Raw genomic sequence first — 15,357 nt, forward strand, 5'->3', positions numbered from 1 at the left:
ACATTATTTCCAAAAATAATGGTAATCATTTCATTTAGAGGCAATATGATGTCAGGCAATGCTTCTCAAACTTTAACATATATGTAAAGCTCCTAGTCATCTTGTTAAACTGCAAATTTTAATTCAGTTGACCTGGAATGGAGCTCAAGATTCTACCTTTCTAACAAGCTACTATGTGATGCTGAGGCTGCCAATCCATGAATCACACTTTAATAAAAATGGTGAAAAAGAGCAGGCATAGATTTTAGAGTCAGAGAGACCTGAGTTCAAATCCTGGATTGGTCCCTCACTAGTTATGTGACATTGGTAAGTCATTTCACTGCTACACAGCAGCTTTCATTTGCTCTTCTGCAGAATCGGAATTATAATACCTACCTAGCAGGGTTAAACCTTGAAGATTAAATGTAATAGCATAACCAAAGCACCAGAAAATTAATAAAAGTTGATTCTCTTCCTCTTAGCTCAGTATTTCTGAATTTTGGGTAATTATTTATTATGCAGGCTGTCCTGTGCACTGTAGGATGCTTGTCAGTATCGCTGATGCCAGTAGCTCTCCTCAAATCGTGACAATCATAGATGTTTTCAGACTTGGCCAAATGTCCCTTGAGGGAGCAAAATCGGCCCTGGTTGAGAACCACTGCTCTAGACTCACTTAACTGCCAGATATTTTGGGTCTTCTCTGAGCTCCTTAACCCCCCAAACAATCTTCCATGACTGACTCATTACTTGCTCTTATTTTCAGTTGCAAAAATCTTCAAAGTGGAAAAATACATGTCACAAGAACACAATAATAATTTTTAAATGCTTAAGGATATTTGAAATCATTTAAAAATTCCTTTTGCAAGGAAGACCTATAAAAACATTACCTTTATGTTGATAATGGACTTAGTTATCTCTATATTTACTAACCTATATTTTCAATCATTAAAGTGGCTGGATGAAGTTTTTCTATCACAACTGACCAGTCCTTGAAAACCAGCTCGCCCAACTCATGGAGATCACTATAAAATCGCACAGGGAGCCCTTTGCTAATAATCTTGGCCTTAAGCTTTCCAATCCTCAATGTTTCCTCTTCGTTAGTTAAAGAACTCGAGGGCAGCCTCTCTCCCTTTTCCTCATCATCTAAAGCCTTCAGCAGTGTGGTTCCAGTCCTAAAATAAAAATACTGAAATTGAGATTCATTCAGAAATGCTGCTTGGATTATCTCAAACTCCGTCAGACTGCAGTTGGGGTTCTCCAGAACCCAAGGATAACCATTTTTGGCAGCAACATAGAGATTCTGTTCTACTTTGGATAAGCTTGACAAGCAAGTCACTCTGGAGTTCATGAAATGTGAGTAGTCGGGGAGGAAGTCTCCATACGTCTGACCCAGCATGCAGATGAAAAAGGGAAAGCAGCTGTTCACATAGTCAAGGCAGAGCTTCAGATGTTGGGAGCGAAGACAAGAATACTGTCTGAACAGGTGGGTGGGTAAGGATTTCGGGGCCTTTAATGCGGACCAACTCAGGTCCACGGCTTTGAAATATGTGCCCCAGGAATTGCAGAGTTCATTAAGCTGAGGGAAGATGTTGTTTGCCAAAAAGTCTCTCTCTTCTTGAAAATCATTCAGAGTCGAGCAGATGTAAGGCTGAATGGGTTTCTGGGGCTTTTGAAGGAATTGGGTATACCTTTCTACATTCTCATTTGTCTTCTGGCTCATTTCTCTTTGCTTGGGGACAACACTATGCATAAAATATCACAATTTTCATCCTAGCACAGCCACCGACCCCCACTGCTTCTAATCTTCCTCCCAATTATGTTTGCTATGAACAGGTGGAAATCTTTCTTGAAAATTGTTTCTTATCGGTATTGGAAGGTGAGAGATGCCAACCAGGGGACAGATCAGAGTTGAAAAACAATTCAGTTTAAGTTAGGACTGAAAAAGAAAAAAACATTCATTTTAGGATTACAGGCAGTGCATGTCTCCCCTGTTCTTCCAAAGCTTTTGCTGAAGAACTGAGAACCAGAAGGCAAGTGGGCACAGGCCAGAGGCCTCCCCGTCTTTCCCCAAGCCTCCCATTCTACCTTCTCAGTGTCCCTGCAGCCAGCTGCTACTTCTGTCCTCTATGATTGTGAACGTTATGCAAGGGCACTTGCTGATAGTGTGAAAAAGAAAACAAACCCAGAAAAGGAATTCAATGTCTTTAAGAGCAGAACAAGCCAAGGAAGACCTACAACTGTGACCAGAAGCAAGAATGAAAGCAGGTATGAAGATGAAGTCAGGACAAGAGGAACAAAGGCCCTGGACTGAAAGCAGCTGGCAGCTGAGAGGCAAGGAAGTCTGGATCTAAGAACCTGGGAGTGTTCAGGGAATTTTTTTAGTCTTATATTGTGCAGGCTCATACAACACTCCACTCACCTCCATGAATTAAATTCCACTGAGCTAATGGAAAAACACACACCCTCTGACAATGTCATAGCTATGCTTGCAAGAGCTCAGAAAAAAAAATATGGTAACAACCTAGTTCTATGAGGTTTTTCTTGATACAACTCATTTCCATGCCAAATGTAGCTTTTTTTTGGTTATGTTTATTGCTTTCACTTGTGGAAAAACATATCACATTATACAGCAATTTTTCATCAAGAGCACCTGACAACAATATAATAATGCAGTACCTTTTTAAAAAGTGTTAACCCTTTGCATGGAATTGTCCTGACAATCCTATGATAGCTAGGATTACCACCCTACTTTATGAATGAAGAAACACAAGTGCAGACAGGATAAACAGGACATCCAAAGTCAGTTAGCTGGGAAGTGGAGAGCCAGGATCTAAACGTGGGTCAGTCTTACTCCAGAACACATACAGTATGATGCCACCATAGTATAAAGATAAGACCCTAGGTCATGCAGACACTATAAAATTGGTGGGTGGGAAACACCTGTGCAATAAGCGGCACTGTAATAAATAGGTGGCAATTTAGAAAAGAGTGATTTAAACCACAATCTCACACTATTTAAAAAAAAATTCTGAAAGATGGCAGAATAGACACTAGGGGGGTTTTATTAACAGATGACTCACCAGCCACGTAGGAGGCTTAAGATAGATTACTGGCCCTTGCAGATTCTACCTTCTCCTATTCCCCTGTGATCAAAGGTCATTCCTATTTTACTCACTACCAGTCCTTTATCAATAGATATATAAACAGAACCATACTCAGAGATGAGTCAAATAATGGAAACTTCAGATAAGTTTCAAATAGCTATGAATAATAGGTTAAAAAAAAGCTAGTGGAGGGCCGGGCATGGTGGCTCACACTTATAATCCCAGGAGTTTGAGACCAGCCTGGCCAACATGGTGAAACCCATCTCTACTAAAAATACAAAATTAGCTGGGTGAGGAGGTGGCGCATGCCTGTAATCCCAGCTACTTGGGAGATTGAGGCAGGAGAATTGCTTGAACCCAGGAAGTGGAGGCTGCAGCGAGCCAAGATCGCACCATTGCACTCCAGCCTGGGCAACAAGAGCAAAACTCCATCTCAAAAAAAAAAAAAAAGCTAGTGGAAAATATGTAAAACATGCATAAATAGATGTAAAGTTTCAGCAAAGAGATGAAAACTATGAGAAAGACTCAAATGAAAACATTAGAAAGAAAAAACATGGTATCAGAGATGAATTCCTTCATCAGGCTTTCCAGAAAACTAAACACAGCAGAAGAATCAGAAAACATGAAGATGCAACAACAGAAATCCAAACTAAAATGCAAAGAGGAAAAGAAAGAGAGAGGAAAAAAACCACCAAACTCCCAAGAACTATGGGGACAACTTCCTCTACTCCAAATAGATATAATTGAAGTACTGGAAGGAGAAAAGAGGGAATGAGGCAGAAGACATAGCTGGGCAGGGAGGGGAATGGCTTGAATGTTCAAAAATAATGAAAGATATCAAACCACAAATCCAAGAAAGTCAGATAAACCCAAGCAGCATAAATACAAAAAAAAGATAAAAAGAAAAATAATAATAAAACATCCAGACACATCATACAGAGAAACAAAGAAGATAATTGAGTGAATTCTTTGTCTTGTAATCTTTTTTTTTTTTTTTTTTTTTTGTAGAGACGGGGTCTTGCTTTGTTGCCCAGGCTAGTCTCAAACTCTTGGCTTCAAGCAATCCTCCCACCTCGGTTTCCAAAGTGTTGAGATTACAGGTGTGAGCCACTGCACCCAGACAAGTGAATTCTTTAAAGTACCAACTGGGGGAAAAAATGGTCAACCCAGAATTATATATCAGGTGAAATGTCTATAAAAATGAAGGAAAACTGAAGACTTTTTCAGACAAACAAAACTGAGTAAATTGACTTCCAGAAGGCCTGTGCAATAAGAAATGTTAAAAGAAGTTCTTCAGAGGCCAGGCGCAGTAGCTCACGCCTGTAATCCCAGCACTTTGGGAGGTCAAGGCAGGCGGATAACAAGGTCAGAAGTTCGAGACAAGCCTGGCCAACATGATGAAACCCCGTCTCTGCTAAAAATACAAAAATTAGCTGGGTGTGGTGGTGCGCACCTGTAATCCCAGCTACTTGGAAGGCTGAGGCAGGAGAATTGCTTGAACCCAGGAGATGGAGGTTGCAGTGACCCAAGATGGCACCACTGCACTCCAGCCTGGGTGACAGAGGAAGACGCCATCTCGGGGAAAAAAAAGGGGGGGTACACACTGGAAACCCTATAGCAACTAATACAAATTTGAGGAAGAAACATAACTAATAAGTCAATAGAAGAGATCAATTGGAATCATTGAAAATAATCAATTAGTGCAAAAGAATGCCAAGAAAGAGAAAAATAACAAGATAGGACAAATAAAAAACAAATAGCAAGATGGCAGATTGAAATCCCATAACATCAATAATTAAACTAGATGTAAATCCCTCCCTTAAAGGGAGAGATTAGGAGGTAAGATTTAAAAAGCAAGACCCCACTACATGCTGCCTAGAAGAAATCTACTCTAAATATAAAGAGATAGACGAAATAAGAGCAAAAGGTTGGAAAAAGATATACCATGCAAACACTATTTAAAAGTAAACTAGAGGGCCTATATTATTTTTCAGAAAAAAAGCAGACTGCTGAATAAGGACTACTACTAGGAATAGAGAGTGACATTACATTACATAATAACGCATATAAAAATAACTCATAGGTCAAAGAGAAAGTAAAAAAAAAAATTAGAATGATGACAGAAGGCAGCTCATTTGTTAGCTGGAGAAGGTTGGGAAGGAAATACTATAAATGGAAAGGAGTACAGGGAAACTCTTTGGAATGATGGAAATGTTCTATACCCTAATTACAGTGGTGGTTACACAGGTGTAGATATTCATCAAAGTTTATCAATTAAACACTTTAAATGGATGCATTTTATTTCATGTAAATTATATCAAAATAAAGTTGATTATTTTTAAAAATCCAAGAACTATATAGCAAGAGGGAAATGTTTAAGTGAAAAAAGAAAAAAAGTAGTTATAGACCATAACAATAGCACTGTGAATAAAACACCGCTAAATATGGGAGACAGCATAGTATACAGATCGAAGGTCCAAGCTCAGACCAATTCCCTGGATTCAAGTCCTTACAGTAAGTTTCTTAAATCCGCTGTGTTTCAGTTTCCTCGTCTGTAAAATAGGGATAACATTATCTATATCGCAGAGTGGTCGAGAAGATTAAAGAAGTTATTAGATGCAAAATGCTTAGAACAGTGCCTAGAAACAAATACTCAATAAACGTGAATCATTATTATTAAAAATGAATGCACACAAGGAACAAAAGGCAAGAAAAACAACATGGCAGCTGTCTTAGAATACTCACATTATGGCAAAACTGCTTCTCTAATCAAAATTACTATAAATGACAGTTATTTTATAATTAAAATTTTAAATTAAAAAATAGTCATCTCCATACTCTGCTTCACAATTGCTGATTAAAAAAAAAAAACCTCCCAGTTTTTGCAGGAGGAAGAAATTAACAACAGAAAACAGAAACCTAAATGAAAAAAGGAGTTATTTTTGAGTGGATAGAAAACACAGAAAAATAGGGCATTTGTTTTTATTTTTCTTATTTTTGAGACAGGGTCTCGCTCTGTCACTCAGGCTGGAGTGCAGTGGCGTTATCATTGCTCAGTGCAACCTCAAACTCCTGGACTCATGCAATCTTCCTGCCTCTGTCTCTCAAATAACTGAGACTACAGGTACATGCCACTGTGACTGGCTAAGTTTTTTTAAAGACAAGGTCTCACTATGTTTCTCAGGCTGGTCTTGAACTCCTAGCCTCAAGAGATCCTCCTGCTTCAACCTCCCAAAGTGGTATCCACCATGCCTGGTGTATTTTTCTTTAAAACAATTCAAATCAAAAAAATTTTACGCCAGCTAGGCACGGTGGCTCACGCCTGTAATCCCAGCACTTTGGGAGGCCAAAGCAGACAGATCACGAGGTCAGGAGTTCAAGAGCAGCCTGGCCAATATGGTGAAACCCCGTCTCTACTGAAAATACAAAAAAAATTAGCCAGGCATGGTGGCACATGCCTGTAGTCCCAGCTGCTCAGGAGGCTGAGGCAGGAGAATAGCTTGAACCCGAGAGGCAGAAGTTGGAGTGAGCTGAGATCACGCCACTGCACTCCAGCCTGGGCAACAGAGCAAGACTCCGTCTGAAAAATATATATATATATACTAGAAATATTTCATTATTACTGTAAGTGGAGGAAAAAACACCTATATGGCACAAATAGACAGTAGCTGTAAAAATAAACGCATTAAGGCCAGGAGTCATGGCTCACGCCTGTAATCCCAATACTTCGGGAGGCGAAAGAGGGAGGACTGCTTGAGCCCAGGGGTGTCCAGGCTGCAGTGAGGTATGATGGAACCACTGGGCTCCAGCCTGGGTGACAGAGCGAGGCCCTATCTCTAAATAAATAAATGCATTAAAAAGAAAACAATGTAATTAAATTCTAGTTAGACACAGTTCTTTTCGTTAGAAAGGGAGAGACGAACGTGTACTTAGACAGACCTGTACCAAACTGACCTTCTCTTCCCATAATCAGTAAGACTGAAACAGAATTGAAAGGGTTCAACTTTTGCACGAGGGAGTCAATGTTATTTAATATTTTGACCCTGGCCCACCTGATAGCAGCAACTGGCATCACAGTGGCACCTCCTACTTTGTTGGGTACACTCCCAGAGGTTTAGCATGGACTTCGGAGTCATATAAACCTTGCCTCAGGATCTGACTCTGACACAGTTTCTGCAGCTGTAAATCTGGAATACTGACCTTACCTGTGAGATGGGAATAAATGAGGCCTTGTATAATAAGCACCTCATAAGCCTTTGTCTTTTAAATTTTTTTCTTTTAACACTGTGAAGGTAGACTTCTCATTAAGAAATATCCTTCCCAACAGATTTCTCAATCAAGCTGTCACTGTTTAATATACATTTTACTTTATTTTTTTATTTTTTGAGACAGTCTCGCTCTGTCGCCCAGGCAGGAGTGCAGTGGCGTGATCCTGGCTCACTGCAACCTCTGCCTCCTGGGTTCAAGTAACTCTCCTGCCTCAGCCTCCTGAGTAGCTGGGATTACAGGCACGCGCCACCACACCTGGCACACCTGGCTAATTTTTGTATTTTTGGTAGAGATGGGGTTTCACTATGTTGGTCAGGCTGCTCTCGAACTCCTGACCTTGTGATCCGCCCACCTCGGCCTCTCAAAGTGCTGAGATTACAGGCGTCAGCCACTGCACCCGGCCTAATATACATTTTAGAATCTGCAAGGTCTACACAAATTTGAGGTTACCTCAATAAATGTTTGCTATTCCTATTATTGTTGTTAATATTATTTCTGGTGCAAATGTCTGAATTCATATTTTGCGATGAAGCAGCCTCAGTAATATCACTGTATTTATCGTAGCTCTTTATAACTAAAAGTTATAAGAAAATCTATTACCTGGTCAAAAATGCCTCTGACCTTTTTCAGGAATTTCTTAAAACATTTTAAGGCTTAGAAACTTCTATATTCAAATCCCACCTCACCCCCACCCCACAATCATTTTAGTATCATTTTAGTAATTTTACCCCTGACAGCCCCAAGTTGTATTTCTTGTTTTTTAAAAAGCTTCTTATAGCCTGGCTAACAAGGCGAAACCCCGTGTCTACCAAAGAATACAAAAATTAGCCAGGCCTGGTGGCGCGTGCCTGTAGTCCCAGCTACTCAGGAGACTGAGATGGAAAAACTGCTTGAACCCAGGAGGCAAGAGGCTGCAGTGAGCCAAGATTATGCCACTGCACTCCAGCGTGGGCAGCAGAGTGAGACCCTGCCTCAAAAAAAAAAAAAAAAATTCTTATGCTTAAAATGTAAATTTATGAGAATGCAAGTTTGTACAACTTTCCTAGGGGTAATCTGTCAGTGTATAGCCAAAGCCTTGTAAAACAAATCATGTATTTTTACCAAGCATTCCAATTTTAGGAAGTTATTCTATTTGTCTATAAGCATTTACCTCTAAGGATTTCCATTGCAGCGATATTTACAATGGTTTTAAAACTGCTAACAAACTAAAGGTCTAACAATAATAAATTGGATATCTTGTGGAAAATGTTTATCATATATTGGTAAGTGAAAAAGACAGTTATAAAACAGTATTATTGTGTGATCCCATTTTTAACTTAAAATGTGTTAAATATTAATAAAGACATCAAGATGCTAATAGTGATATATCTGATAACAGCATATGGGTTATTTTAATTTTTTTCCTTGATTTTTTTCTTTTTTTTTTTTTTTTTGAGAGGGAGTCTCACTCTGTCGCCCAGGCTGGAGTACAGTGGCATGATCTCAGCTCATTGTTCAAGGGATTCTCCTGCCTCAGTCTCCCAAATAGCTAGGATTACAGGCACCTGCCACCATGCCCAGCTAATTTTTGTATTTTAGTAGAGACAGGGTTTCACCATGTTGGCCAGACTGGTCTCGAACTCCTGACCTCAAGTGATCCACCCACCTTGGCCTCCCAAAGTGATCCACCTGCCTCAGCCTCCCAAAGTGCCGGGATTACAGGCGTGAGCCACCGCGCCCAGTTGACTTTTTCCTTTAATTTCTAAATGTTCTACAACAAACATTTTGTTTAAATTTTCTTTAAAAGAAAAAAAACCTCTCAAACTGTTCAAGTAGTGGTTAAGAGGTATGCAATAGCTAGAACAATGTAGGATATTTTAAAAATATGAGTTTGCTCGCTCTGCCATTACCTAACTCTCGGACAGCATTTAATTTCTCTGGAACTCAAATTTTCTAAGCTTTAAAAAAAAGGTGGAGAAGGCTTGAGATGGGAGCATAAATTGATATAGCTTTTTTATAGGAAAATTGGTAAATATCCATGAAAATTTGAATGCACATACTCTTTCACCTAACTGTTCCAAAACTAAAAATTTATTCTCCAGATAAACTTGCACAAATATAAAAAGTTGTGCAAAAACATTCCTTGATTATAATAGCAACAAACTGTAGACCATCCAAAGGCCTATCAAATAGGAGGGCAGATAAAAAGGAATAAGACATTTAAGATCTATTAAATGAAATAACCTAGTATGGATTGTTCTATTTAATCTATTTAAGATTTCTAATTTTATTACACATACATATATGTACACACACACACACACATATACACACACACTACAAAATTTCTGGAAGCACACATAAAAAAACTTTATCAGAGGAAACCTCTAGAGATTAAGAACAGTAGAGTAGGGGAAGCCTGGAATGTTTACCTTTGTTTTTTTTTTTTTTTTTGAGATGGAGTCTCACTTTGTAGCTTAGGCTGGAGTGCAATGGTACAGTCTCAGCTCACTGCAACCTCCGCCTCCTGGGTTCAAGCAATTCTCCTGCCTCAGCCTCCCAGGTAGCTGGGATTACAGGCACCCGCCACCACGGCCAGCAAATTTTTTTTATTTTTATTTTTTTAGTAGAGACGGGGTTTCATCATGTTGGCCAGGCCGGTCTCAAACTCCTGACCTCAGGTGACCCGCCTCAGCCTCCCAAAGTGCTGGGATTACAGGTGTGAGCCACTGTGCCCAGCCACGTTTACCTTTGAACTTGTATTTTTCTGTGCCAATTAATTTTTAATCATGAAAATCTGTTTTATAATTTAAAACCAAAAATGGGAATTGTGGAATTCCATAATTTCTAAGATTCCTTCCAGTGCTAAAACTCCAGTAAGTCCTTAATATAAATTATTATCAACATGGCCGATTTGATCACTCAAAATACTGAATTTATTTACCAAATTTTTAAATTTAACAAATCCCTGTTTGAAATTCAGTTCTTCCTGCGCTCTGCTAGGATCCAAAATTGACAGGGGATAACTGGATACATATTTTTAAATTGATCTGTTTTTGTAAGGCAGACTCTAGGGAGATGTTTATTTCCTATAAAGGAAATGAAATGTAAGCTACAAGACCATGGATGAATTTAATTTATGACAGGTTGAAATTTTCTGATTGTATGTAAGAGAGTCAGAGTACCCAGAGGTTTTTATTAGCAGATGCAAGTAACCATTTCATATATTCAAAGTCAGTTCTCAAGGAGGGTAATATGGTGTGAGCTGGGGTAACAGGGTCTAGGGAAAAGATCATAAGTAACTCAAAATTGCAGTTAAAACTTGTCAAAAAGAGAACATAATGTAAATATAGTTGTAATTATATCTAATATTTAGAAACACACTTATTGCTCTATAGCCAAAAATAATACAAGTTCCATAGTTTGGAAATATTGAACATCATATAAATTGCTTGATGAGAAACAACCAAAAGGATAATATGAGAAAATAATTATGGTTGCTTAACATCTTAGCTGAAATCTGGTGTTTTGGAAACATGACAGTGGGACCAAGGACTTCAACATCTACTATGCAAATCTACATCTATGCCTACATTCAACTATGACAGACAATTTCAAGCAGAATGGCCCTCCCCCCAGAACCACTAGAGAAGCTGAAGGAGATACCTGAGAAACTATTTAAAGACATCAGATAGATACCCAGCAACCAGGATTTCAAGAGGCAAGATTCCAGAGAGAAGGGAAGCTTTGAGAAGTGAACCCTACCTCTCCTGTTGCCTTTCCCCCTTAAAGTGTTTGCTGATTCGTATGTCACTCAGAACCAATATTCTTAGAAGGCACAATGCTGAGAAGCTCAGCAAAGCTCAGAGGCTTCATGGTGCTTGCTAGTGCTAGACAGACAAAAATTAGAGCTCAGAGCCTGTCCAGGAGGAAGAGGCATGGGAAACACCCTAGGCTTTCTGTTAAATTGTCTGGATACTCATTCTTGGTTAAAAAGGTCTCTCCCATCCCTGCCTTGTATACTCACAGGCTCTTTTAATTTCTTATAAGTAAGAATTTATTTTTTATATGGTGCAAGATAGGAGTTTAACTTTATTTTGCTTGAGATGGATAACCAGTCAAGGCTAATATCATTTATGATATTAACTATCCTTTCCCCTCTGAACTGAAATATCACTTTTGCCTTATCTTAAATTGAAACAATCTATTTTTGGATTCTTTATTTGGTTGCACTGATTTTTTTTCTTTTTTCCTTTTTTTTTTTTTTTTGTCATTTTTTTGAAGCAGAGTCTTGTTCTGTTGCCCAGGCTGGAGTGCAGTTGTGCAATCTCCACTCACTGCAACCTCCACCTCCCAGATTCAAGAGATTCTCCCACCTCAGCCTCTCCAGTAGCTGGAATTACAGGTGCACACCACCACGCCTGGCTAATTCTTGTATTTTTAGTAGAGATGGGGTTTCACCACATTGACCAGACTGGTCTTGAACTCCCGACCTCAAGTGATCCACCCGCCTCAGCCTCCCAAAATGCTGGGATTACAGGTGTTGAGCCACCATGCCCGACTGGTTGCACTGATCTGTTTGTATATTCAAATATGTAGAGGACACATCATTCTTTTTCACTGTGCAGCATCTGAATCTCATTCTTACATGAGGAAAACCCCCACCTTATGATTCTGAGCCTCCCATGAGAGAAGCTGAAAATGCCATGTAAATCCTTTCCCAGCTTGCCTTGCAACTAAGGTATAATAAGTAGCCTCCAAACAGGCCCCAGTGCTCTCTGGCTGCTGGTATTTACAGCCTCGTATAATCTCATTGAGTAGGGTTGTTTCCGAAATGATGATGTGTGATTTCTGAGGTTGGTTATGAGTCACTGTGCCTCCTGCTTTGTTCTCTGTCTTGGATCACTCACTCCAGGGGAGGTCAGCTGCCATACTGTGAGCAAACGTAAGCAGCCCTATGGAGAGGTCCATGTGATGACGAACTGAGGCCCCAGCCAACAGCCATGTGAAGGAGCCATCATGGAAGCAGATCTTCCAGCTCCTCTTGAGCCTCCAGATGATTTCAGCCTCAGCCAACATCTTGACTGCAAGCTCATGAGAGACCCGAGCCAGAACTACCCAGTTAGGTGCTTCTGGACTCCTGACCTACAGATACCATGTGAGAGAATAAATGTTTACTATTTTAAGCTGCTACATTTAGGGGTAGTTTGTTACACAATAATAGATAATATAAAGGTTATGGGACCTGACCCAAGTTCTTCATTTGTTTTGTATTCCTCAATATTTTATAGTTTTCTTCATGTTGCAACTAAGTCTTTCTTAAGTTTATTTCTAAGTATTTTATGGTTTTTGTCTCTGAGTGACACTTTTTAAAATTTTCACTTCAATGTGTTTTTTGAAAGATTACAGCAAAACTAGTGATTTTTATATATTTATCTTACAGCCAATAATTTACCAGATTCTCATATTATTCTATACTTTTTTTTAAGGGGCTGGGCAGTGGCTCAACTCGAGGCAGATCACCCACTTCCAAGATCCAACTATAAGCTTTTTAACTGCAGCAACTTAAGTATATGCTATTAGAGCTGGAATTAATCATTCTATACTTAAAACAAAAAACCCTAGGGTCTCCTGGATTTCTGGGACATGCAATTGTCATCAGTAAGAAGGAATTTCAAAATAAAGAACTCCACCTTTTCTAAAATTTATGCCAATTACTTGATTTCCTTGTTTTATTAAATCCTCCTAAACTGTGTGGGACATTACTAACCATAGCAAGCATCTGTGTCTGGTTCCTGATTTTTTAGTGAAATGGCTTTTAGTGTTTGTTGTTTAGAATGATAGTTGCTGTTATTTTTCTTTAATTGAGCTATACATAACAAAATTTAACCTTTTAAAGTGTACAGTTTGATGAGTTTTAACAATTACTGACATCAAGATCAAGAGCATTTCTGTCACCCCAAAAAGTTCCCTGGTACTCCTTTGCAGACATTCTTTTATATCTTTACTTCAGTTTAAATAAGATACTTGCACTTATGCTGTAACTCCATTGTTAATATTTGCACAAGGCTGGGCACAGGGCTAACGCCTGTCATCCCAGCACTTTGGGAGGCCGAGGCAGGCTTGAGCCCAGGAGTTCGAGACCAGCCTGGACAACATAGGGCGACCCCATCTTTACAAAAGAAAAAAACCTCAACGTTGTTCATAATGAGCTCAAAGTATCCCTTTTTTTTTTCTTCTGAGACCGAGTCTCGCTGTCACCCAGGCTGGAATGCAGTGGTGTGATCTCAGCTCACTGCAACCTCAACCTCCAGAGTTCAAGTGATTCTCCTGCCTCAGCCTCCTGTGCAGCTGGCATTACAGGCGCTTACCACCATACCTGGCTAACTTTTGTATTTTTTAAGTAGAGACGGTGTTTCACCATGTTGGCCAAGCTGGTCTCGAACTCCTGACCTCAAGTGATCAGTCCACCTCGGCCTCCCAAAGTGCTGGGATTACAGGCATAAGCCACCGTGCCAGGCCTACAAAAAAAAGTTTTAAGTTAGCCAGATGTTGGTGGTACATGCCTGCGGTCTCAGCTACTCAAGAGGCTGAAATGGGAGGACTGCTTGAGCCCAGAAGGTCGGGCCTACAGTAAGCCATGATCCTGCCACTGCATTCCAGCCTGGGTAATAGAGCAAGACCCTGGCTCAAAAAAATATATTTTTAAAATTTAAATTTAAAAATTAAAAAAAATATTTGCACAAGTTCTATATAAACAGAAACCATATCTATATTGCTCACCCCTGTATTTCTAGCACCTAGTGTAATTCCTGGCACATACCAGGCCCTAAACATTTGCTGAAATGATGAGTTAATTAATGAATAAACCAATCAACCAACCAACCAATTCACCTTGGAGCTTGGCTCTATTCCTTAATGTTCCCTGATGCCAACTGCTTTCTTGCCTTGGTCTCCCTAGTCTGCTGACTCCCCACTGACTCCCCACTGCTGGACTACACCTGCCTACTAGGAGAGCTATCGACTGCCCTTAACTGCATTCCTTTACCTATTGGTTTTTCCTTCCGAGTTTAACTACAAAGTGGGGTGCTATCTAGTGGGGTTAGCTTTGCTCAAGGAGAAGCTTAACAACAACAACAACAACAACAACAGTAGCTGTTTCCAGCAATACATAGAGAAAAGCTAAAATTAGGACAAGGGAATCTGATACAAAGGCAGGAAACTTAATAACCATCTGGAGTGTTAGTTCTGGAGGAGCTAGGCCAAGATGGGAACTAGGTCAAAAGTCAGAAGAGGTGAAGAGACCACAGCCAGAAACAACAAAGCTGGGAATTAACTAAGTAGGCCTATTCTCTTTACAAGGTACTCAGCCAGAGAGCCAATCTTTTTTTTTTTTTTGAGATGGAGTTTTTGCTCTTGTTGCCCAGGCTGGAGTGCAGTGGCATGATCTGGGCTCACTGCAACCGCTGCCTCCTGGGTTCAAGCGATTCTCCAGCCTCAGCCTCCCGAGTAGCTGAGATTACAGGCAGGCGCCACCACGCCCGCCCGGCTAATTTTTGTGTTTTTAGTAGAGACAGGGTTTCGCCATGTTGGCCAGGCTGGTATTGAATCCCTTACCTCAGGTGATCCGCCCACCTCAGCCTCCCAAAGTGCTGGGATTGCAGGCATGAGCCACCGTGCCCAGCCCAGAGAGCCAATCTTTAAGGGACAGAGCTGATCAGACAACGGCCCGCCATCTTCTGCCAGCCTACCATCTTGTGCTCTGCCTGCCTCATGAATTCCCACCATCATCTGCAGAAACGTCTACCCACAAGCAGTGGCTCTATTTTGAAGGATATGTCTCTGTCTCAGTTCCCTCCAGGTGCAGCACCAACTCCCCACCACTCACTAGTTAAGGTGGCATTTGCAGTTTCAGAACTGGTTGCTTACTTATTCAGAATTGGAGGAAAAGGTGAAGAAGTTGAGCTGTGAAATGCAGAAAAAAAAGTGAAGAAACTCAGTTTTCTCTCAAAACAGAAAATAAAGG

General features: G+C 40.1%; 1 protein-coding gene across 1 annotated transcript in view; it reads right to left on the reverse strand.

Annotated features, from left to right (window-relative positions):
- LOC100450758 (putative tetratricopeptide repeat protein 41) overlaps positions 1–1,744 on the reverse strand; it is a 72,325-nt gene extending 70,581 nt beyond the window's left edge. The window contains 1 exon segment of the mRNA XM_024256549.2: positions 910–1,744. Within this exon segment, the coding sequence (XP_024112317.2) occupies positions 910–1,729 (820 nt within the window). The 5' untranslated portion in view covers positions 1,730–1,744.
- Positions 1,745–15,357: the final 13,613 nt, after the last annotated feature.

This window comes from Pongo abelii, chromosome 10, assembly GCF_028885655.2.
Source record: "Pongo abelii isolate AG06213 chromosome 10, NHGRI_mPonAbe1-v2.0_pri, whole genome shotgun sequence".
In the NCBI taxonomy this organism is placed as follows: Eukaryota; Metazoa; Chordata; class Mammalia; order Primates; family Hominidae; genus Pongo; species Pongo abelii.